The 24,912-nt window shown below is 48.9% G+C and overlaps 1 protein-coding gene across 1 annotated transcript in view; it reads left to right on the forward strand.

Moving 5' to 3' along the window:
* The window catches only part of ASS1 (argininosuccinate synthase 1), a 35,171-nt gene extending 20,095 nt beyond the window's left edge, over nucleotides 1–15,076 (forward strand). The window contains exons 10-15 of the mRNA XM_072984556.2: nucleotides 1,740–1,824; nucleotides 2,645–2,709; nucleotides 5,016–5,147; nucleotides 9,805–9,961; nucleotides 13,671–13,736; nucleotides 14,763–15,076. Coding sequence (XP_072840657.2) covers nucleotides 1,740–1,824; nucleotides 2,645–2,709; nucleotides 5,016–5,147; nucleotides 9,805–9,961; nucleotides 13,671–13,736; nucleotides 14,763–14,814 — 557 coding nt within the window. The 3' untranslated portion in view covers nucleotides 14,815–15,076. The remainder of the gene's footprint in view (nucleotides 1–1,739; nucleotides 1,825–2,644; nucleotides 2,710–5,015; nucleotides 5,148–9,804; nucleotides 9,962–13,670; nucleotides 13,737–14,762) is intronic.
* The last annotated feature ends 9,836 nt before the right edge of the window (nucleotides 15,077–24,912 follow it).

The raw sequence follows: 24,912 nt of genomic DNA on the forward strand, positions 1-24,912 counted from the left end.
TTAAGCATTTGACTGAGGCAGCCTTTCAACTTTTCCAACGTAGTTCATCATTCGATACGCGCCTCAAATAGATGAGCTAGCGTGCGCTCCAACAAATCAGGCAAATTAGCTAATGGGTAAAATGAAAGTCCGCTCGGGAAGGCGCCCCCTTTTTTCCCCCTGTGATTGCATCTATACAGGACTCCTGGGGTGGTTTGAATCACTCCCTTTTATGTGCCTTTAAAAAAGTGACAGCCAGAGGGGGGGCCCCTTGAACCCTCCCTTCTCCATCCTGCAGACACATCCTCGTTTTACCCCCTAGTTAATTTATTTGAAGTTCTAATCTAATTATTAACTATTTTAAAAGGGATAAGCTGCTTTCCCGGACAATGCGTGGTGGTGTGGGTTTTTTTTTCTGCCAGGTGAACCGCGTCCGACAGGCCCGAAAGGAGACGACAGCCCAGAAAAAGGGGAGTCCCCGACACCATTGGCGCGAAAGAGATTTAGGGTTCATTATCGAGGCGGCTTACATTTAATAGTCATTTAGAGCCGCGTTTTATAAACCCCGTCCAGCCTCCCACCGCCCCCTTTTCTCCCTCCCCTCTTCCCGCTCCGACCGAAATAAAACGAAATGAAATATATATAAAGGGGTTTAGAGCGAAGAAGCTGACAAGGGTCCCTTTCCGCCATGCAGCGGGCTATTGTGAGGAAGAGCTAAAAAAGGGGGCTATTGAACCATGATTAGTGACTGATAAAGCCCTATATGGTAATGAGGAAGGCAGATGGAAGGGAGATTAGCCCTCTTTCTCCCTATAGCCACCCTTCTTCTCCTCCTCCTCCTGGGGGTCTACTTCTGGACACGTTTATGGCTCATGTCCCTTCGCCAAAGAGTGAAATAGAATGTGCTTTTCTGTTCGGGGGGCCAACCCGGGCCATTGCCCCCCCTCTCGAGGTTCCCCCCTTTTGTTCCTTGCACCCCCCCCCCTCTTTCTACCGTCTCTCCTCTTTCCCCCCACCAAAAAAAATTAGGTGTGATGATTAATTCATGGAGCATTTTCTCCTTTGGGGCCTGCAAAGAGACTGGGTCCTATTCACTCCTGCTCGGCCACATGCGTGGGGTTCGCTCCATCATAGGGGCCGTGCGCGGTGTCCCCCGTATGCCTCCGTTTTTTTCCCTCCGTTGCACCCTCCTCCTTTCTCTCTCTTTTGGTCTATTGGCGGGAAGAGGGGGGGTGTTGTACATCAGGGCCGACCCCAATGGCTGGTGGAACAGAAGGTGCACAGCCCGAAAAACAATGGGCAGCGTGAAATTCAATTAGCCCAGGGCCACGTTGCAATTTTCCGGCTCCTGGAAAAGAGCAGGAGACGGGAGGGTGGGAAGGGGCTGTTGTGTGTGTGTGTGGGGGGGAACTTTTATTACTCTTTTTCCCCTCTTCCCCCCCTCCACAAAAAAAAAGCCCTGTCTTTTCTTTCCATTCTTTCCCAGCTCAAATTATGCGAGGTCCCCTCCTCTCCATGTCCCCCCCTTTATTTTTTTTTGCAAAAAGAGGCTTAGCCATGCCTTTTTAAGAAGTTATTTAGAGTTCATATCTGTCACCTCTCTTTAACTCGTTGGAGGTGATGTTTTAAAGAGGCGCGGTTGACATTAATAAGGCGATTCGGAGTCTGGTCTCCGAATTACCCCTTCCCACCCTGTCTCTTTGATCCCAGGGCCACTTCTCTCTCTCTCTCTCTCTGTTCCTTTCCTCCGGCCCCAACAGGTGTCCCCATCGGGGTCCGAAATGTGATGGACGGGACCGAACGCCACTCTGCCCTCGAGCTCTTCGTTTACCTGAACGAAATCGCGTAAGTCGATCACGGCAGGGACAGAGTTATGAAGACGCTTTCCCGAACCTCATGGTCCTTGTGGCATCAGCTAGGGAGGTTGGCCAATCGTTGAGTCCAAATCCCAAGTCTGAATTTTTGGTAAAGGTAAAGGTAAAGGTTCCCCTTAACAATTTTTGTCCAGTCGTGTCCGACTCTAGGGGGCGGTGCTCATCCCGCTCTTCAAGCCATAGAGCCAGCGTTTGTCCGAAGACAATCTTTCCGTGGTCACATGGCCAGTGCGACTTAGACACGGAGGTGGTCCCTATTTATCTACTTGCATTTGCATGCTTTCGAACCGCTAGGTTGGCGGGAGCTGGGACAAGCGACGGGCGCTCACTCCGTTGCGTGGATTCGATCTTACGACTGCTTGGTCTTCGGACCCTGCAGCACAGAGGCTTCTGCGGTTTAGCCCACAGCGCCACCACGTCCCTGAATTTTTTGGTACCAAGGCCCAATACCTCAAATCTGAGTCCCTATTAAAAATAAGCTTTAGTTGCTCAACGGTTAGGCTGAGGTGCCCCCTAACTAGAAGACGATGCAGAAAACAGTAAGATAACCGGACACTTACTAGGTTCGTGTTAGAAGGGAAGACCGGGGGGGAGGGGGAAACCCTCTGGTCTTTCTCCAGATCATCCCCATCAATCCTTCCTTGCAGATGGTCATCTTTGACAGGCTGAAGTGACGAGATGGGCCTTTGAGTCTGTCCGTCACAGAGCCTATGGTTTGCACGGAAATTAAGAAAATGTACCTGTAAGCGAAGTAACGATCTTTTTGAATCTCTCTCTCTCCCCATCTACAGTGGAAAACATGGTGTTGGGCGCATCGATATTGTGGAGAACCGGTTTATTGGGATGAAGTCCAGAGGTAAGGACGCTTTCCAGCTGCCTCTTCCAGTCAAAAAGGTTCTGATGCGACGCTGCATCACGTTTATGCGAACAGGACCGGAAAACAGCGAACATTATTCCATGAGTGTGGATATTGAAAATGAGGTCTTACTCCTTTTTTAGGGGGGGATTTTAAATAGGCTCTCTGGGGATACATGCAGAAGTGGCAGCGTTTAGATGTTTAGACACACAAGCAAAACAAAGCTGTCAAATTATAACTGGTTTCAGGGTGAATACCGAAAATACTAAGGATCCTAAAACAGGACACACTAGCGTGCTATCATGTCAAGGTCAGAAGAATGACGCTCGAACAATTGTACCTTAGAGCACTATAAAACTTTATAACACCCTTTGGTAGTTTGAATCTGGGGTGGTCTATCAGCGCTGACGTTTATCTCTTAACGGGTTAATTCCAGTGTGAAGCCGGATAATCTTTTCAATCAAAGTCCATCTGATCTATAACTGCTGGATAGGTTTAGGTCTCTGGCTGCAAAGCCAGAGGTTGGGAGTTCGATTTTTCACTGGGTCTCCTTGAGAGGGGCTGGACTTGATGATCTAGGGGGTCCCCTTTTCCAGCTCTGCCGTTCTAAGACGGTAAATAGCCAGTAGAGATTACTAGTTAGAAATTTTTAAGCAGCAGCCGCTGTCTCTATTTCCCCCTTCCTTTTTTTTTATTTTTTAATTTCCCCTTCCCTCCTCATCCACTTTCTTCCCCCCCCCCCACTTTCTTCCTGGCAATTACAGGGTGATTGAGACTCCGTCAGCCCCCTTAGCTGACACCCCTGTCTTTTTCCTGTAAACACGGAGCGATGAAAATAGACACTTGAAGTGGTTCTGCCTGTCACTTGGAAGGTGTCTCTTGTCTCCTGCGTGGTAAGGCAGGATGAGTGCGGCTGTCACTTGAAAGGCGGTTCGCACTCCGACTGTCAAAAAAACCACACACACCAGCTTTCTGGACAGAGCTTTCTCCGAGCTTCGGGCTGCTGTCACCGATCAAACAAACATATTATAGAGAAACACAGGCAGACAAGAGGGGGGGAAAAATCTACTCCACTCCCCACTTTTCTTTCAGAATAAATTACAAGGTGAATACAGGTAGGGGGAGAGACAGGTGGGTGGAAAGAGGGGAATTAAAGTTCCTACCGAAACCTATCTTTTTATCAGCCCAAATTAACTTTAACACCCTCTGAAGAAAAGATCAGACAGTTTAATTGGAATAGATTAGGGTTGCTGCACCGAATATTTCTCTTTCTCCCACCGATATATATATTTTTAAAATGGTTCCACGTTTTTAACCTCTCTCCGAATCCCCTTTGCTATTTCGAGGCTGCGGAAGAAAGTTGCCGGCATCTTCTCCTGGGAGCAGATGTTTGAAAGCCGTCTTGTGTGGATTTACACACAGAGGTGGAAGGATTTTAATGTCTTCCCCCTTAAATAAAGGGCCAACTGCATAGAATCGGATCTGAACCAAGGGACTTCCCGACCTGAGGTCCCCAGGTGTTCTTGGACTACGACGCCCAGAAGTCCTGGCCGGCCCAGCGAGTGGCGAAGGCTTATGGGAGTTGTAGTCCAAGAACGTCTGGAAATCCAAGCTTGGAAAACACTGATCTCAACGCTTCTACCAAATGCCTCTCCTTTCAACCCAGCCAATAGCGACCCTTAAAGTCCTGGAAAAGCATTAAATTGTCTTCTGCGATGTACGAGTCAAATTGACGAAAGTTGGTACTGAAATTCGCACTGAGGAGTAGAGGGTTTGTTGGGGGCCGAATTGGCAGGCCCCCGAACCAAGGAAGCCGGAAACTCAAGTCCCCTCCATGTTTTGCAGCCTCCCCCCCTTTTTTTCTACTTCTAGGGGAAGAGTGGGAAGGCAGAAAAAGAGGATTTCCCCCCCCCACCCGCCCCCCATGATTTTGCCCTGCGTGGCTTGTTTAATTACAGGTTTTCAGCCGTAGACCGGTGGGCCTGCGATGGGGAGGGGGGGCGGCCGGCTCAGAAACCCTGTCATTTCGCCTCACTGGAGTGCCTCTTCGAAGTGAGGAAACTAGATATTTTCTCCACAAGGTGTGGAGTGGACTGTCTCGGCCCCAGCGGGACTATAATGACAGATGCATTTTACGGCAAGCTGGGACTGAATGGGCTCGGGCCCACGGCTCCTTCTGTCAGCGAAATCGTCGGGTTTTGTCATTTTCTGACAGTTTGGTCTCATTCATTGTGCTCTCGCTTCTCTCTCTCTCTCCCCCCCTCCCCTCCCCTGTCCTTCTTCCCCCCGCCTGGTGAAATGCCTAGGTATCTACGAGACCCCAGCGGGGACCCTCCTCCGCCAGGCCCACTTAGACGTCGAGGCCTTCACCATGGACCGCGAAGTCCGGAAAATCAAGCAAGGGCTCGCCGGGAAATTTGCCGAGTTGGTGTACAACGGTAGGTCTCGCAACGCAAGGTTGGCCAAGTTAGAGATTTGGAAAAGATCCTGAGGGAGTCAGGAAAACAATTGTGTCCTTGTGCAATTCAGTTTGTGCTCTGGATTCAAACCAAACCCCCCTCTCTCTCCCTCTCTTTTCCTTCCTTCCTTCCTTCCTTCCTTCCTTCCTTCCTTCCTTCCTTCCTTCCTTCCTTCCTTCCATCGATCCATCCATCACCAGCTCCTTCTACCTATCACTTGTGCCTTCCTTCCTTCCACCCATCATCAGCATCTTCCTCCCTTCCACCCATCACTAGCTCCTTCCTCCTATCCTTCCTTCCTTCCTTCCATCGATCCATCCATCACCAGCTCCTTCTACCTATCACTTGTGCCTTCCTTCCACCCATCATCAGCATCTTCCTCCCTTCCACCCATCACTAGCTCCTTCCTATCCTTCCTTCCTTCCTTCCTTCCTTCCACCCACCCACCCACCCACCCATCCATCCATCCATCCATCCATCCATCACCAGCTCCTTCTACCAATCACTAGCTCCTTCCTTCCTTCCTTCCTTCCTTCCTTCCTTCCTTCCTTCCTTCCTTCCTTCCTTCCTTCCTTCCTTCCTTCCTTCCTTCCTTCCTTCCTTCCTTCCTTCCTTCCTTCCTTCCTTCCATCCATCCATCCATCCATCCATCCATCCATCCATCCATCCATCCATCCATCATCAGCTCCTTCCTTCCTTCCTTCCTTCCTTCCTTCCTTCCTTCCTTCCTTCCTTCCTTCCTTCCTTCCTTCCTTCCTTCCTTCCTTCCTTCCTTCCTTCCTTCCTTCCTTCCTTCCTTCCATCCATCCATCCATCAGGGGTTTAAGGTCTCTGGCTGCAGAGTCAGAGGCTAGGAGCTTGGTTCCCCCACTGTGCATCCCAGGGAACAAGAGCCAGCCTGGACGGCCTTGGGCCAGCTGCGCAGTCCCAGGGCACCCCCCGAGAAGAAGGGAAGGCTCAACCCCTTTTGAGTATTCTCTACCTGGAAAATCCAGAAAAAAGGTCACCAATAATCAGACTTGACTTCACGGCACATAACGATAGGTGTTCCGGAGTGGGACTCGAATCTGAGGTCTCTTGAGCAACTCCTGTGCTATTTACACAGGATGCGCAGAAGGCCGACAAAGATTTTTTTGTGGCCTGATGCCATCCGGAGGAGTTGGACTACAACCCCGTCATTGCACAGCCGTTCCTCCCCCCAGGATGATGGGACTCGGAGCCTCTCACCCATGGATGGCACCAAAGCACAGCTCAAGCCTGCCCGTTTCGGGAGCTCTCCGGGGTCCTGAAAATATAATCCATTCCCTACCACTGGGCTCAACTTCAGTCGCCGGAGAGGCCATCATCCCCATTCCCCGGGGATAATGGGTGTTGTAGTAGAACACTTCTGGCCAAAGTTTGCTGGTCTTTGTCGCCCGCTCCTCATCTCCTTGGCCTTCATTTCTCCCTCGAGGGAATCCTGCGATGCGGTGGAGAGTCCAGACTGGGGCATTGTGAATTTTCCCCGGTTGCCGAAGGGCCTGGCGGGAGCGCCGGAGAAACGCCTGAAAAACACGGCCCGATGAACATACCTAAAGGGGCCGATCCTGCCAGAGGGTGTGTGTGTGTGTGTGTGTGTGTGTGGCGGGTGGGGAGGGCGGCGAGGAAGTTGTTACCCCTGACATTTCAATCGGCCGTGTGCGGTCAGCAGGGCGAGCCATTATAGGATTGCTGCAATTTGGGCCGGGAAACGTGGAAAGAGGGGGTCAGGAGAAACAGCTGCCTCGGAGGCTGGCGGTGGTGGCGGTGTTCAGCGCAGGAGCCAACGCGGGGAAAGTCAAGAGAGTCTGGCCAGCGGGTCCACGTCAAAATCAATCTATACCTCCTTTGGGGAGGTGGCTTTTTTCCCCCAGCCTGTTCTGCTTCCTTCTACAGCTACAGAACCGCTTTACGTATCTGAGTTTCCTTCAAAGGCTGCACGTTCCTGCTAACTCTGATCCACATCGCCGAGTCATTCAGAGTGGCAGAGTTTTTAGACCTTTTCTGAATTCCTAAAGTTCTGGCAAAAAAAACCACACCCCAGAACGTCTGTCTTGACCCAGGATTCCTAGATCAGTCAGATCTGGACTTTCGCTGTCAAGTTGGACTTGAGTCGCACCAGCAACGTGATTCGAACTCAAGACAGGGTCCCCCTTCCCATGACTTCGTTTTGAGTTGTGACTCGGAACCCACCCACCCCTCCCTTTTTTTCCTGGATAAAAGGCTTGTTTTTTTAACAGGGACTCAAACTCGAGGCTTGGGACTCGCTACCAAAGATTCGCATTTGAACTCAGAACTCGGTACCCAAGACTCGAACTCGTGACTCGGACCCCCAAACCTGCCAGCCTCCATGGTATCAGTTTAGATATTGATGAATTTGCAGGAGATGATTTTCACAGAAGCCAAGTCAGCTCCACCTTAGATCTTCAGATGAGGAAGGACTTAATTTAAAAAAAAAATCACACATTTATTGATCAGATTATTTATTTAACTTATAGACCCCCCGTCTAGCCTGAGGCCACTCTGGGTGGTTTGCAACATAATCAAACATTAAGGCATCAGTACAAATATTAAAAAATAGATTCAGCGTGTTAAACATCCTAAAATATAACAACTGTTAAACGATTACAAGGTTAATTCCTTAATTATTGAAGACGGCAATGCAAATCCTTTTCCGCACAACACGTCCTTAACTTTCCACTTTGACCTTGCTCTGCGGAGCTTCTTAATCTGGCTGTCCCTGAAGCTCAGAGGACTAAAAAATTCAAGATATCTTAACTTTAGATATATCCTGAGGAGGCAACAGGGCTAGGAAATGAGGAAGGCGGAACGTGAGACTCTTAGACTTGGTAAAGGAAACCACGACCTTGGCTTTTCAGCGCTTCAGCCCGGCTTGGCGAGGCGATGGCTTCCTCTCCTCTACCCGGAATAGAAAGTGCGGCCGGGCCAGAAATCGTCACCAAATATGGTGGAAGAGATTTTTTTTAAAAAAAACACACACACAAAATGAATTCCGGCCAAATGTCGTAGATCACAGAGGGTTCCACTTAGCAGAAGGCAAGCCTGCTGGAGGCCCATATTTCATGTCTTCCTTAAACACCTAATTATTGTAACTAGTCTCTCCGAATTTAAGGCAATTAAGGGCTGTCATTTCCCTCTTGCCCCCGCAGATCCCCCTCCCCTGCTCCCCACGGCGCTGTGGGGAAGGTGGCACCGCCGGAGAAGCTTCCCCCCGGTTTTGTTCTGTCGTTCTGTGTGTGTGCCAGGTAGAAAAGGCCAGGTGTTGCAAAATGGCGCCACTTCCTCCCCTCCCTCCGGGCTCCTCTCCCGTCATCGCCAGGATTAGCACAGGGAGGGCGGTTTGCAAACAGGGGAGGCGAGGAAGGGCGGGTGGTGGGGTGGGTTTTAAAAGGGATCCCGTGGGGTTTTGGGATCCGTCTTCCCGTGGGCAGGAGAGAAAGAACAGGGATCGGCGGAGAGCCGAGAGGGGAAAAGACGGCTCTCTCGAGTCTTGATCGCTGCTTCGGAGCTGGGATTCGAACCGTGGGGTCAGGAGAACCGTCGGGAGTTCGATACCCGACTGAGTCTCCTTGACAGGACCCCTTGGGGCTCTTCTGGCTCTGAAGTTCTAAGATGATGATGATGATGGGAAACATCCCTACGGAAGTTCAATCAGTTAGCTGGCTCTAGAGTTGAGGTCTCCGGTTGTGGAGCCAGAGGTTGGGAGTTCGAATTCCCCCATGGTGCCTCCTTGACAGGGGCTGGACTGGATGATCTTATAGGGTCCCTTCCAGCTCAGCTGTTCTAAGAGCATGATGATGATGGGAAAATCCAAATTAGGGTTCAATGATTTAGCTGGCTGGATAACTCGGTGGTTTCGGCATTTGGCTGTGGAGCCAGAGGTGGGGAGTTTGAATCCCCCCCCCGGGCCTCCTTGATCCCCCAGCCCTGGCAGTTCTAAGATGATTGCAGTGATGATGATGATCATCATCACTAAAAAGGCAAAATGTGAGCCTTTTTCGGACTTGGTTTTCAGACTGGGCACTCCTTAAATATCTCACATCCCCTAAAAACCCTGGAAGGGGCGCCGTGGATCCGTTGCAAGTTAAGGGTATAGACGGATTCACCAGGAGAATCCAGTGATTGGCTCAATGCACTGACCAAAAAAAAAAAAAAAAAAGCAACAGATAAATCAATTTGTGGCCTGGGAAGGTTGGTGTGGATTTGAATCCTGAGCCAATTCGGCCCAATTTCTGCATCGAAATACGGATTGTTTTTAAAACCACAGGAAAATGGCATCCTCTCTTGTATATGCCTTTTGCTAATCCTCCTCCTCTTTGAATGGCAGAGCTAGAAGGGATCCTGTAGATCATCCAGTCCAGCCCCATGTCCAGGAGGCCCAACGGGGGATTCGAACTCCCAACCTCTGGCTCCACAGCCAGAAACCTCCACCCCTGAGCGATTGAGCACGAAATGGACCAGGAAATTTGGAAGATGTTTGCGTCTCAAATTCCCGGTTTGAAAAACAATCCTCGAACCTAGAGTTCCCTCCCAGTGTCGGGACTCATGAAATTCGGTCTCTCCCCATCCCGTTTTTTTCCCCTCCTCCCCGTTATAGGTTTTTGGTTCAGTCCGGAATGCAAATACATCCGCCACTGCATCGGAAAGTCCCAAGAAGCCGTGGAGGGGAAAGTTCGACTGTCCGTCTTGAAGGGTCAAGTTTACATTTTGGGAAGGGAGTCCGGCGGGTCGTTGTACAACGAGCAACTTGTGAGGTGAGCATCTGTCTGGGAAGTGAGGCTGTTCAAACTCCGCCGCAAGCCCTTTTTATAAAGTCTAAAGGCCCTAAGGACCATCTCTTCTTCCGACCTTTGGGATGACAACTCCCATCATGCTGAATTTTCAGGCTTGTTGGGTGGGCCTTCTGCGCCATTGGGGTCCTCGATGTGGAAGCAAAGGCTGCACCGCCGTGTCGGCGTGCAATTTTCGTGTCCTTACACTACCGTGCTCCAGGAATCCCATTCTCCTAGAGAAGGTTGGGTCCAAGAGGAAACGCCAAAGTGGCCGCCATTTTGAAAACGTTGCCCATGGATGGGATGGCCAAACCTTCAGGGCGCTGGGCTCTGGAGCAAACTAAGAGGATGGCCTTTCAAGGCTTAAAAAATAAAATCAGAGCTGGCAAGTATCTTCACGGGTCCACTAAAATATATAGAAAGTGGCCGGCGTATGCCTCAGGCAGCGAAATCTCTTGGGCGTCCTTACTGTCACCCCAGTTTTATCGCCGTTTCCGATCCTAGACCGTGCAGCCAACGAAAACCGCCTCTGTTTACCTTTGGCGCTCTTGCTTCCTTGAAACCGGGCGGTTTTATTCCTTTTGATTTTAAAAAATATATATTAAGCGAGGGTCTTGTTTAAAAGTCAAATCTATTTATTTCCATCTATTCGTTTCTCCTCCTTTATGTTCCTTCTTTACCCTGACTCTTCTCTCCCTGGCTCTCCAAAGGCCCTGCTTTCCTTCGGCCCCCTTTCAATCCCCCCCAAAAAACACTTTACAAACCATATATATATACCCAAATCAATTTAGATCAGAGTAAATGCCATATTATCCTCTTTTTCCTGCTCCCCTGCTACCCCCGTCTCTGGCTTTTTCTTCTTCTTCTTCCCACCCCTTTGCAATCCACCGGTCCCTAATAATTCATCCCCCAAACCGTTCATTATGGTTTGCATTCTCACGTGGAGAGATTAAATGAATAAGCTTAAAAAGAAGAGAGTGTGTGTGTCGTGCGGGAGGATTTTGGGGGGGAAAGAGATGGAAAATAGAGAGGGTGGGGAATCTGGAGCACTTATTCTCACTGTGTCTCCAGCCATTTCCCTTTTCTTGAAAAGCGTTTGAGTGACGGCATCGCAGGGACCCGAGAGAATGCTGTGAGAGGTGCATCTCACAAAAAACGCCAGCGCGCAGTAGGTAGAAAGTAACATAATTATAGAGCAGGTCAGAACCCACTCGGATGAGGAAAAATAAAAGCACAGAGGTTTTTCTACAGCCCGTCAGGGGAGGGTTCTGGTGTGTGTGTGTGTTTTTTAAAAATCATTGTAAACTCTGTCTTTTTTTGTATTTCATATTTCCACCACCACCATACACACAACCAAATTGAAAACAGCAAAAACGACAGCACACCGTTTGCGCCTTTGCTAGAAAATGAGCGAGTTTATTATTTTGTGTTTGTGTGGTTTTACACACACTCACACACCGATCTCTCTCTCTCTCTCTTTTTGCAGGGGCGGGGAGAGAGAATAAACCAGCTTCGTTTGTGTTTTGTTTGTGTTGAGTTTTGCAAGGGTGTGTGTGTGTGTATCGGAGAGAGCCGAGAGGATTTTTCGTGGAAAAAAGAACTCTATCGGCGTAGCGCTAAATGACAGAGCTCGGAAATGTTTGGTTTTTGGGGAATGTCGTTTGCAAAAGGGGTGTCTTTGGTCTGGCAAAAGCTGGGGCGGCCAATGTCAAACCGTGGGGGTCCTATCAGTGGGGCCAAGGTGTGTGTGTGGGTCTTGGCTAAGAGTTTTGTCAATAGGGTTTTCTCAGCAGCCCTCCATCTTGCTCCATCGATGAAATGCAAGCCTGGGCCGGCTCTATCTTGAGGCAGAATGGAGCGTATTCTGAGAGGCAGGAGGCAGTAGCAAGACTTTGGAAAAGACAGGATTTTGGGGGGTTAGGTGAGCATTAAATCTTTCCAGACACCGCCACCTCTGCTTCACAACGAGGAGCTACCTTAGGTAGAGAAGATGTCGTATTGATTTCTGTATTGCGTTTATATCTCATCCAGGGAGTTAATGCTAAATCTGGAAGTGCAGCATCTGAGCATGACATTCCCCCATGGTTAACTCTTCCCGGGTAGCCAAATGGGTCTCTATTTACAATTGAGCATCAGGTCTTTTTTAAAGTGAATGGCTTTTAACTTCCAATTCTGGACTAAACCGCTCTCAAATAGTTTTACATCACCAGCTACTGCTGGAGGTTGCATTAATTACCTTATTGTCTTCTTTTAACGGATCAGACGTTTTTAAATGGAATTGATGCTTTGTGAGCTCGGATCCTGATAATGAAAAAAAAGATTATCGGTGATACATTTAGGGGCTGCGGGCAAGCAAAAAACCAGGAACGTGTGGCCGGGCGATCTACAAATCAGCCAGCGGCGTGTTTCTGAGCAGCAAAAAGCTCACGGAGGCAGCAGAGCACCGTCGATTTGCACGGCTTTAATTAAAACCCGGACTCGTGTACAGGTGGCTGGGTTTTATGAAAATACAGGACGGTTTGATTTTTGCCATACGCTCTCCGGAAATGTGAAAGCGCTGGGTAAGGATAATAAGGAGCCGCAACGGCCATTATGCCGAAATGCTACTTTTCCAATCCCACATTTAACAATTAAAATAATTAACACAATGTGATTAGAGACCCCCGTGATTATGCTACGGTCGCCGTAAACGGCTTGATGCCTTGCCCAATTTGCTCCACTTAGCTGATCGGCGCAATTAGGGAAATGGAGCGGATACAATTCCAGACAGCCCTGCAGCGTCAAGAGATCCCTGCATGTAGTAAGCTAGCATGTTGGGACGAACCGCTATGGAAAATAATTTTCTCTCTCCTCTAGGTCACGCATTACGAGGATTTTATTTTTAATCTTTATTTATTTTCGAACTCCCAACCTCTGGCTCCTGTAAGCCAGAGACCTAAACCACCGAACTCCCTAGTAATTCATTAAGAACAATCACCCTCATCCTCTTAGTACTGTAGAGACGAAAGAGACCCTAGTCCAGCCCCTCTCAAGAAGGCCCAGTGGGGGATTCGAACTCCCCACCTCTGGCTCGGTTGCCAGATTTCCAACCCCCCCCCAGCTCTTCTACTTGTGAGCTTTCCAAAAAACGGTATTCACAAAATGTTCGAAGCCATGATTAATTTTAGACTTTTGTCTTTGTTGTGGGAAGAGTTCAAAATTATGAATAATGGCATTGTTTCACTGGGGTTTTGTTTAGATGTGCCGTAGCCTTAAAAATATGGTTCAATTCTAGAGAATTGTTTGTTATAAACTGGAGAGAATTAAGACAACTTGATTTCTTTAAACACAGAGGAGCATTCATACCTTCCTAACTCTGAGGTATCTAGAGGCCGGCGGACCACAGTGCCCATCAATTCTCACTCTTGCTGCCCGGGGAGAATGGGAATTGTAGTACAACATCAGCCACACCTGACGGTGCCTTACCGACTCCTATTCTAATTAAACCCATTTCAGTTTGCATCCAGCGGATGCTCACGATCCAAACTTAGGTGTACGTTTGCTTCATTGGAATTCAATTGGATCCTTTCCTTTTGGTCTAGATTTGCCTCTGGAATTTGTGGGTTGTCTGAATGCGTGGTGCGGCCTTGTCCCCCCCCCCCCAGTCTCCACTGCAGTGTGTAACTTTTACTTTTGCCTCTCCTCCGAACAGCATGGATGTCCAAGGGGACTATGAACCGTCCGACGCCACAGGATTCATTAACATCAACTCCTTGAGGTAAGTAAGTGTCATTCGTGCAAGGGACAGCTACAGGTTTTCCAGTAGGATTCCTGTGTCCACGGGGATGTGGTCCCAAACTCCCCTGCGGATGCCGAAAACAGCAGAATAATAGCCAACGCCGTAAATAGCATGGTAAAAGAAAACCAAAAAAAAATCCAGAAAAATGTGTTTTCACCCTGTATTCCCAGAACTGGCCAGTAGAGGGAGCCAGAGACCATGCAATGTATTCTTCAACCACAAGAAGGGTATTGTAGACAATATCTGTCTGCGAAGCAGGATCGAACAATTATTAAATTTCTATTTAAAATATTTTTATCTCGCCGTTCTCAAAAAGAGCCGAAGGCGTCTCAACAGCCCTCGTTTTCTTCATTCAATATATCCCAGACATTAGTGCTTGACGTGAGAAGCCTTTTCTCTCACAACCCCCCCGAAATAGGGGACAACCATCGTTTCACTGAATGATTTCCCGCTCCCCACCTGTCTTTCAATAGATTTATTCTCCACCACCATGAACTGCTAGCTTTCTCAATACAGGAAGCGGTGCCCTCTCGCATAAAGGAAAGAACCCCATGTCTGTAAAGCATCCGCCCATCAAACTTTCAAGAAGCAGGGAATCCAGCTGGTCTACAGCAACCATAATCATTGTCAGCTTGCAGCATGTTTTATTTTTTGTTAATGGATCTGTTACTCCCATGGTCCGCCTTGAAACATTCTTTTTTTATATATATAAGGGAACATTTACATAATGCGTTCCTTTCTTCCTATGCATAGCGAGGTAACTTCTTTGTTCCATCAGCTGACGATCCTCGTTTTATTCCTCTCGGATAGATTCATGATCCAACAATCGAGTATTTGGGGGGAAAGAAAGAATGGAAATATGGAAAATTTGAATAAGTTGAGAGACACATGTTGTGTTTTCCCCCCTCCTCTCAACCTTTCGCTTAACTTCACTTGAATTTGCCCAAGATTAATATTAATTCATAATGAAACGAATTTTCGTTTTTTCCCTCTCCTGACTTCCAGGCTGAAGGAATATCATCGGCTTCAAAGCAAGGCCAGCTTGGCGCAGAATTGATGGCGATCCAGGGGACCCCGGGCTCTTCCTCCCCCTCTCATCTTAATTCCTCCATGTGGGGCCACTAATTGCCAGCGGTAATTGGTAACTGCTACTCATCTCCTCGAGCCAAAAGCATTGTGTGATTATTATTTTTTTTGTGTGTGTGTGTGTTATTCTTCTCAATGGGAAATGGGACCCAGAAGGGGGGGGGGAATGTGAGCTAGGATGCTCGGTGCAGGAGAATGCTATTAAAATATCTCACACATTGTTCCTAACGAAAGAGGCGTCTTTTTAATTTCTGCCTTTCTTTTAAAAAATTTTGTTCGTTTGTTTGCAGCTGTTTGCGCGGCTCGCGCTTCGCCGGCCCATGGCGTTTGCCAAAACCGGTCTTTGTAACGGTTTTTAAAGTGCCTCTGAAGGACACCTGATTTTTTTTTTTAATGTTGGGAAATCCGCATTGTTTCTTTGGGGAAGTGAAAAAATCAAACGGTGTTTTGTGACGAAGGGGGGAACCAAACCCCCTCTTCGCTTGTGGAACATTAAAAAGAAAGTGAAGGAATAATTGTTTGTTCCATCCCTTTTTAAAAAAAATCACAATAGAAAACATTGTTTTCGTCTTCGTTTCCAAGGCCTGGTTTATTGGGGTTTTTTTCTCATTCTTTTCCTTCCAAAACCTTTCTTTTTTTTAATCAAAAGGAATCTTTCGCTTGATCGAGGCAATTGGGAGAGAGAACAGGAAAAGAAGGGAATATAATTTTTGTGGAGGGAGACATGTCGAATTTTGAAAATACCCCATTCGAGGCATCGCCCTCGGTAGACTCGAGACAGTTTCGTGGAAAGCGCTAGGAACGCCAGAAAGAAAACTTGCGAACATTTTCTTAACTAAAGTAGGGAAAACGGGAGGGTGAACTTAATTTTACATTCAGCAACTGGAGATGCTAGGTTTTGAATGCACTTTTCCCACCCCCCACTTGAGATCCTGCAGTCGGGCTCCGTGGATTGAATCCATCGGAAAGCATTACAAATAAATGAATAAATACAAGCAGGACTGGCCGTTCAAAAATATTTAAAGAGCTGCAACGTGGGGCTCTTTATTTGACACTGGTGGAGCTGAATATGCAGTAGGTTGGTTGGTCGGTCAATGTTCATCTGCCGTATTTCTTGGCTTGCAAAATGCCCGGGTGATGCCCTGTGATGTTAAAACACAAAGCAATAAAGAAAATCACAACCCCACCGAAGAGGTTTTCAATTCCATGGCGAAGCATTTAACGTTCTCTAGCAGCAGTGAAACGGAACACAATTTAAAAAAAAAATTAAATCAAGAATTTGGGTGCCTGCTATCAAACTCTGATCACTGATCTACACTTGCTAAATCCAGCTAGAGTAGATGCACTGAATGAGCTGCTTAAATGGCAAATTAACACTTGTGTAAATCCCATTGAATCCGTGGGCCTACTCTGGTTTGGATTAATAATAGGATACCCACCCAGCCTGCTTTAATTCCCGCCAGACAAGAATTTCGTTCACATTAAGGTCATGCTTTCCTTCTGATGACTGACTCACGAAACAAAAGATCCCGGGATGCAAAATATGGAGGTGAGGAGAAATACGTGCTATGACAAACAGATGCCATTCACCACACGAGGGAGCACTGCTTCTAAATACATGTCAAGTGCACCATCGAGTTAAGAGATTGCTGGCTTTTAGGCTCCAAGAGCTGGTTCTCTCTGGTTATATAAGCTGGACATGGAACATCCCAGCTATATCAGTTTTTAATCCACTGTCAGTTATTGCAACTGCCAGCTGTATTCAAGGGAAGTCTTTTAATACTGAATGCTATATACATAGCCTGGTCTCTGACTCTCTCTAGTGGCCAGTTCTAGTTTCACCTTTAGAAATATATATTTCTAGGACTTTTCTTTCGATATTTTTAATATTTTCACACCATGGATAAGTGAATCAGTGGATACGGTTCCCACGGATAAGGGGGTCCTGCTGTGATTTAAGAAAAGGCTGGAAGAATACATTGTCTCCCTTCTGGCTCACACACACATAGCAAACACCGGTGGCTGTTCGGTGGGGAGCCCATCCGCGCTAAGTTTTTGTCTGAACTTTAAAGCAGATTTTTTAAGGGGCTGAGCCTATTCAGGGTCATTTTGCCCTAAAAATCTGACCTGCTGACACGAGCGCAACCCGCTTTGTGGGGAATAAAGGGATGGGGGTCGCAAGGCAGAGTGTGTAAAATAGCTTTGATCCGCAGGTGTAAAAGAACAAAAAAATGGAACATTTGGTGCAAAGAGGTCTTAAGAATGAAGGAAGTGAGAAGGGGAGAGGGATTCCCACATTCCTCATTCAGAATGTGTATTGCTTCTGTGTTTGTCTACTGGTGTTTGTTGCCTGGACTGAAAAAAAACGAGAACAACAAGACAAGGACACAACATCTTTTAACAAGAGGAAACCAGAATAGATGCACAATGCTGTTTAACGCACAAAAAGCCTGCCTCTCGGAGCATCTAAATAAGAACCAGGACGATGGCCGGGATATATTCCATTCATCTCTTCAAAATCCATTAATTGCAAAATTTAGAACATAGAAGCATAACATTCAGAGATTATTCAAGGCCCACTCCTGGGACGCCTTCCATGCAAAACAATGCTCTTGAACCAAGAAAGTGACAAAAGGCAACTGGAAGTTAAAAAAGCAACAACAACAACAACTGATGAAAACAACGTTGTCGTAATGCACAACTGACAGAAGCAGGAATTAGCTTGGGCTGTTCCCCAAAAGGAGCGAGCCTTTGAGGAGGGCTCCGTGATGTCAGGGGGTGGGGTAGGAGGGCAAGGATAACGGTACAGTTGGACCCCCCCATATCCGCGTGGGATCGGTTCCAAGCCGCCCTCCCCGTGGATGTTGAAAAATGTGGATTATAGCAAACACTATTTTAATAGCGAACACTGCACACGGTCTTTGGCTCCCTCTAGTGGCCAGTTCTAGTAACATCATCTTTGGAAATATATATTTCTGGGATTTTTCTTTTCATATTTTTAATATTTTGAGACCGCGGATCGGTAAACCAGCGGATACGGATGCCGCGGATAAGGGGGCCCTACCGTAGGCGCTGCATTTCTACTCTCCATCTAATTTTAAGGCTAATATCAGGGTTTTTGGAACAGATCCTGCTCAGTCTGGAGCGATCCGTTCCATGGAGATACCTCCGAGCTGAGACTATTTGTAAGCGGCTTATTGACTTCCGCTGGAAAACTCCAGTAGAAGTTTTGTGTCTCCCCTCCTATGAACTTGGTCCAATTCGTTGACATCGAAGGTGTCCAGAAGGTGAAGTCTCTACAACTAGTTAAATGAAATGGGGTGGGTGGGTGAGAAGAACCTGGCACAACGTTCACAACTTCAAGGTGATTTCTCTTCCCTTCCTTTGTGCAATAACTTGGGGGCCCCTTTTCCCTTCCTCCGGCCAGCCGCAGGAGCCCCCCCCCACGAATCCCCTAAATCCAGAGGCCTTCGGCTAACCGACCGACCTTCTTGAAGGCTTCTACCTCGGGCCGGCCGGGGCTGATCTGTACGCTGAAGAGGAAAGGGGCTTCTCCGGGGTCACTTCCAATCAATATTTCATTCTGCAGGCTGTCCTAGCGTAAGTGATAGCATATTGGAAGCCGGTAATGACTCTGGTCGGGTGGAAGGAGGCTAATCTTCCCCAGCTGTACAGGATCTCTGCAGGTGGCCTTCCATCATCTTCCTCCCAGCGGTGTGCCGCTGGGCTCCTCCGCCGATGGGTACACCGGAGAAGAGGTCCCCTCCCTGACTTTTAAAGATGCCGCAGCTCCATCCGAGGCCCGTGGGGCCGAAGCAGGCAGATAGGAGATGCCTTTAAAGAAATGGGTTCGGTCCCCCATTCTGAATCTTCCATCGTTTCCCCCCCAGGCTCAAGCCCATTCGTTCGCCGAAAGTCTCCATGCCTGTAAAGGAGAGGGTAGCGGCAAAACCAATACAGAATCTGGTAGAACTTTGAAGATCAATGAGTTCAGCTCTTGTAAGAATCTGTTTTCTGATCATCCGAGCGAGCAGGACGCACAACGATGGGCTCAAGAGACAGGAAGCCAGATTTCGGTGGAATATCTGGAAAGAACTTCTTCACTGTTAGAGTAGTACGACAACGGAACGAAGGACCTCGGGAGGTGGTGGCGAGCGCTCCAACGCTGGAGGCCTTCAAGAAAAAAACAGGACAGCCATCTCTATTAGATCTAGTCATTTCCCACCAGATGCCCCCCAATAGATGCCCTCCTCGCGGATTAATCCAGAACTTCGAAACCCTTCCAACTAGCTTCTATGTAATCCTGACACACACACACACCTCAAAAAAAATCATCCCATGCCAACAGCTGAATTCAAGACCAGAATATTGGAACCCGAAGGGGCGATGTCATCATCATCAACATGATCTTAAGAATGGCAGAGCTGGAAGGGACCCTCTGGATCATCCAGTTCATCCAAGGAGGCATAACGGGGGAATCAAACTCCCGACCAGAGACTTAAACCCCCTGAGCGATTTCACTCGCTAAGCGTGGTCACGAAACCTTTCCATCTGGGGAGAGAAAGTGGTTTCGGGCTGCCCCGTTGACTTCCCTCCCTCCCGCCCAAAGGAAGGTCCTTCGATCTATCCTTAAATAATTCCCTTGTGTGATTGTGGGAGGGGGGGGGAATGGATCTTCGCAGGCTGCAGAGAAGAGATTACAAAATTTGGAACAAGGTGGCTTTGTCTCCCATGTTGGACAAGAATCCCTCTGGGTCTCTTTTGGGGAGTTTTATTTCTCTCCCCCCCCCCCCGCAAAAGCCATCGCTGGGAAGGCTTGAAAAGGGCCATTCTTTCTGTTCCACGGGATGGGCGATCGTGGGAACCACCTGAGGGAGAAAGGATGGGGGGGGTATCACAAACCGGTGGGGGCAGATACCCATGACAAAAGGGTGCCCGAGGGGAGAAGAGAAGAAGACAAGAAGCCTACACAAGAAACCTCGGAGGAAAGAGAGAGAGAGAGAGAGAGAGGGTGTGATGGCCCCATCTGGCCACTCAAGAGCATCGCCGGTCCAGCCTGTTGGCCCTTGGTGGAGGGAGTTCTCCTTCTGCTCCCCCCCACACACCCCTTTCCCTGCAATTGAGGAAAGGGGGCTTAAATGTCCCGGTGGCCACGGACAGGACAGGTAGATTTCGTTGGCGACGGTAATTGTAGACCCCGGTGACCCCCGTGGCCTCTGTTCTTTAGGACAGGGGACAAGGAGAGGTCACTGGGTTGACCTTCGGGGTTATACGAGAGGCTCCGCTCGGAGCTGACATCATCTGCCCCAACCGCCTCTGTGGGTCACGAGATAACCAGGGTGGGAGAGACGGGCCCGTTGTTAGATCTCTGCAAACCCCTCTTAATTCACTTGTTTAAATGCCCTCGATATTTCTTAAGTTACTTCTGCGCCCTTCTTCAGAAAGGCCACCGTTCGTACGGTGCTCTCCCGTCGTTTTCTTCCAGGCCCACGGAAATCGTTCTGGCCCGGCTCCGAGGAAGAGCATCTCTGCCGGTGGACCAAAAAAAAAAAGAGGTCCGGACTGGGGAGGGAGCAAAGTCGGTTTGGTCTGCGATCGCCTGCGCGTCGTTTGAGCGATGGGAAACGGCTCGTCTCGTCTCACGGGCCGTACGAAACGCAGGCTCTGTCGCCTCTACCGGAGACACCCAAATCAGAGGTGGGCAAGCCTTTGGTCCCGAGCCTGAGTCGTTGGTCCCACGTCCCGAGTTCGAATCTGTATCTTTGGTACCAGGTCTCAAGTCCTGAGTTCGAGGCCTTTTTTCCCCACCAGAAAAAAAAAGGAGAGGCGGGTGGGTCGAGAGTCGGACGTTGGTAAAAGGCATTCTCTTATGTTCCAAAGGTCATCCACCCTCACGAGCTGTTGGATGACTTTTCCACGGCTACTCCCCTTCCGTGCCCCCCCCCCGGAATGATGCCATTCTTGAAAACCACACAGAGTGCTTAGAAACCTTCTCCCATCCCCTTTTTCCAGACTCATTATTTTTTTTTTAAAAAAAAGGCACACAAAGCCATTGACCCACTTTGAAGACCCCGTTAGGTATTTTAAGCAAGGCGCTCAAGGTCACCCAAGGAAGGAGCAGAGCAAGGGAGACCATGCTCCCCGTGTTGCGCCATGAGGGGAAACCGAGGCGAGGATCCTTCCGGGTTCTGAGGCCCCGGCAGAGTCACCTTCCCTCGCTCGTGGGCTCCCCTTTGGGAGCAGGAGGCGCTCAGGACCCTCCGCCCGTTCCAGGCAGGATGGGGACCTTCCAAACGCAAAGAAAATAAGGAGGGGAGAAAAAGACGAAACAGAGGGCTTGGGGAAGAGGGCCATACAATTAGCCAACAAGTGGCGGTTTTGTGAGGATTGTTGGAGATGTGTTTTAAGTGGTTTTCAGAGTGGAAAATGTTAGGCTCTTGAGAGGTTGACAAAGACGGCAAAATGCATTAGGTTTTTATTGGTCTGTTTTGCACACATTTGACATTACTCTATTAAGCAACTTCTGCTTGGCCTTTAGGAGACGATTAAAAGAGAAGAAAAGGAAGGGGATTGGGGGGGGAGAAGGGGGTGGGAGAGAAAAGAGGTGGATAAAGCAGACGAGGCAAGGGGGGGAAATATTCAAACAGGTACGCCGTCGCATGGTGGGGAGAGCCTGGGAGCGCGTCGTGCCAACCAGATGGGACCCACGAGCCGAGCCGAGGACCGGAGAATTAGCAAAAATGGGCATTGTTTGACGGGGAAAAAACGCACACCACTTTCTCTTTAAAAGCTCCTTTTTATGCAATATAATAAAAGTCTCATTCAGACGGCTGAACCATCAAGGACAAAAGTCACCTGGAAAGAGGATGTGTGTGTGTGGGGGGGGTGTGATGGGGAGAAGAGGATGTTGGGGGAGGGAAGAGGCAGACCTGACGGTGCCCGGTGGGCGGCAGAGCCCGGCGAGGGTTCGGTCAAGGAGGACTCGAGAGCGAGCGATTCCGGGGAATTAAAAGAGAGAGGCAGAAATGAGCAGTGATTTTGTTCCCCCCTCCTCCAGTTGGTCAAGTCAAGAGGGCCACGGAGAAGCAGTGCTTATGTGGCACCAGGGTGGCGTTGAAGGATGGGGTGTTGCGTGGACCCAGCGGATGTTTGTGGTGGGTGGGTGGCGTGTACAGATATGGGATAGAGGATCCTTGGTAATGCTACGAGCGAGAAGGATCTTGGGAGGGTTGGAAATCACCAGCCGAATCAGAGCTCACAGGGCGATGCCGCTGCGAAAAAGGCGAAGGCGATTTTAGGAGGCATTAACAGAAGTCTAGTCTCCAAATCTCGTGAGTTACTAGTTCCACTTTCGTATTCAGCATTGATAAGGCTTCATTCCGAGTCCTGTGTCCACTTCTGGACACCACCCTTTAAAAAGGATGCCAACAGATTGGATCAAGTTCAGAGGAGGGCCACAACGTTGATCAGGGGACTGGAAACCAAGCCCTGGGAGGGAGGGAGGGAGGGAGGAAGGAAGGAAGGAAGCAAGGAAGCAAGGAAGGAAGAATCAATCAGTGAAGAGGAAAGAAAGGAATAAGCTGTTTTTCTTTTTTTTTCTTTTTTCTTTAAGATGGATTCATTTTAATCCAGACAAATGTCGTTTCCACATCTCTGTCTATTTAGATTGTGCTTTTCCTGTGCTTGCAGCTAAGAGAGACGTTTTCTTGTTCTCTCTCTTTAAACACATCAGCCTCGTTGGCCAGAGCAGGACGGATACGCCGATAGCAACCCGGTGGTCTTTCAGACTGAAAACCTCCAAATTTTACGGTGCGAGTTCCTGGCTTAGAAACGGAGGGCACCGGCGTGTGTGTCAAAGAAAGCTGTGCACAACATTGAACACGTAGGGAGTTCTGTCTCCAAAAATATAACGCGAGAAGCCCTCGGCTTTCTCCTCCACCCCCGTGCTGCCACCTCCCATCAATGGCTGCCTGAGGCTAGCACTCAATGCATGTCCTTCCTCCCATGGTAGAAGATGGTGGGTCACCACCTATGGGCCACGTAGGCCAACTGGGTGACCCTTGACAAGCCTCGGCTGACCTTTTCCCGCTGTAATGCTTCAGAGCCCATCTGCTTCATCCCCTGATGCCATAACAAAGCCGTGACGTTTGTAGTCCTTTCTTTATAAGCCACTGGAAAGGTGGCATGGGATTTGCAGAGAGGGCAGCATAAAATGGCTTGTTTTATGGAAATATTGATTAAAATAAACCAAGGAGGTGCGTTACATCTCCCTGGGAGGGTCAAGGGTTCAGTCACGCAGCTGTTTTATTTATTTTTTTGCGCCGGCAGCGATATTTTAGTGGTTTTTCGGTGCTGGTTTGAGGTTTCCCCTTGTCATCTCTGTGCCCTCGGAGAAGCTTGGGTCGGTTAACGGAGGACGGGGAACGTGTCCCCAAAAGACAGACAGACAGACAGACAGACAGACAGACAGACAGACAGACAGACAGACAGACCTTCCTTCCCTCCATCCATCATGAACTCCTTCCTTCCTTCCTTCCTTCCTTCCTTCCTTCCTTCCTTCCTTCCTTCCTTCCTTCCTTCCTTCCTTCCTTCCTTCCTTCCTTCCTTCCTTCCTTCCTTCCAGAGATCTTGCCAGCATCCCTGCCTAACTCCACCCAAGCTTCCTACTCCCGATGAAAGCTCTCCCTCCCACACTGAGACAGGAACAGGAAGCTTGGGCAGAGCTAGGCCTAGCTAAGGCTCAAAGCTTCCTGGTTGAGGCCTTACTCCCAGGCGAGCCGCATTTAGGCGTTTTCTAGGCCTCTCTCTAAGGTAAAACTCCCAGGACGGAGAATGATAGGATGCGTAATCCTAGAATTCTGAAAAGTCCCTTCTGTAGAACGACAAACGACTCTTCGAACATCTCACACTCTTCCATAACCCTGCCGGGCTTCCTGTCGGTGGGGAGCAACTTGACGCGACATGATGGACCGACATCCCCACAGTTGTATTTCGTATAATATTAGCAGAGCGCCTCCTATTGGCTACTGCTGGGAATGGCGCTGCTTTCGGCTCCTTTCGCCCGTTTCTAGACGCCGCGTGCCCTTCTATAAAGAGCCTTTTCACAATTCCCTTTCGCATTTCCTGCTGGGTACAGAGTGGCCGAAAAGCTGCCTCTGTGGAGAATTTCGAAAGCCCGTTCCCCGTCGAGAGACTCTCGTTCTCTCTCCCTCTCTTTTGTCCTATTTCCCTCGCAGGTAATCAAAACAAACACTTCTAAAGATAAACGAGGTGCAGCGGGTGCTCCAAATAAATAACTAATTTCTCTCCGCATGATCTCAAGAAGCAAGAGAGGCGTGAATAGCGAGGCCTGGTGTCGGTCCGAGCAGAACCCCCCGGAGCGGTAATTCAGAGGATGACAAACATGAGGCAAAGGAAAACGCTGGAAAATGGGTACTTCCCGCAGCCTTCTGCAAAGGAGCTATTGCAGGGTTTGGAAATAACGAAGCCAACGCCGGGAAAGGGGGGATATTTTCTCATTGATACAGACTGAAGTGCCAAACAAGGTGCTATTACGATGGCTTTCAGAGGTGCAGGAAATAGGGGGGAAATGGCAGTGAGAATGGGGATGAAGGGGAGTGGAAAAAAAAAGAAGAGGAACGAGGGCATGGATTTCAGGAAGGAGATGGTGCAACATTCGCCCAGGACGAAAAACATGGAGCAACATTCGCCCAGGACGAAAAACATGGAGCAACATTCGCCCAGGACGAAAAACATGGAGCTACCTTCGCCCAGGACGAAAAACATGGAGCAACCTTCGCCCAGGACGAAAAACATGCAGCAACATTCGCCCAGGACGAAAAACCATGGAGCAATATTCGCCCAGGACGAAAAACATGGAGCAACATTCGCGCAGGACGAAAAACATGGAGCAACATTCGCCCAGGACGAAAAACATGGAGCAACGTTCGCGCAGGATGAAAAACATGGAGCAACGTTCGCCCAGGATGAAAAACATGGAGCAACATTCGCCCAGGACGAAAAACATGGAGCAACATTCGCCCAGGACGAAAAACATGGAGCAACCTTC

Source organism: Pogona vitticeps, chromosome ZW-PAR, assembly GCF_051106095.1.
Source record: "Pogona vitticeps strain Pit_001003342236 chromosome ZW-PAR, PviZW2.1, whole genome shotgun sequence".
Taxonomy (NCBI): Eukaryota; Metazoa; Chordata; class Lepidosauria; order Squamata; family Agamidae; genus Pogona; species Pogona vitticeps.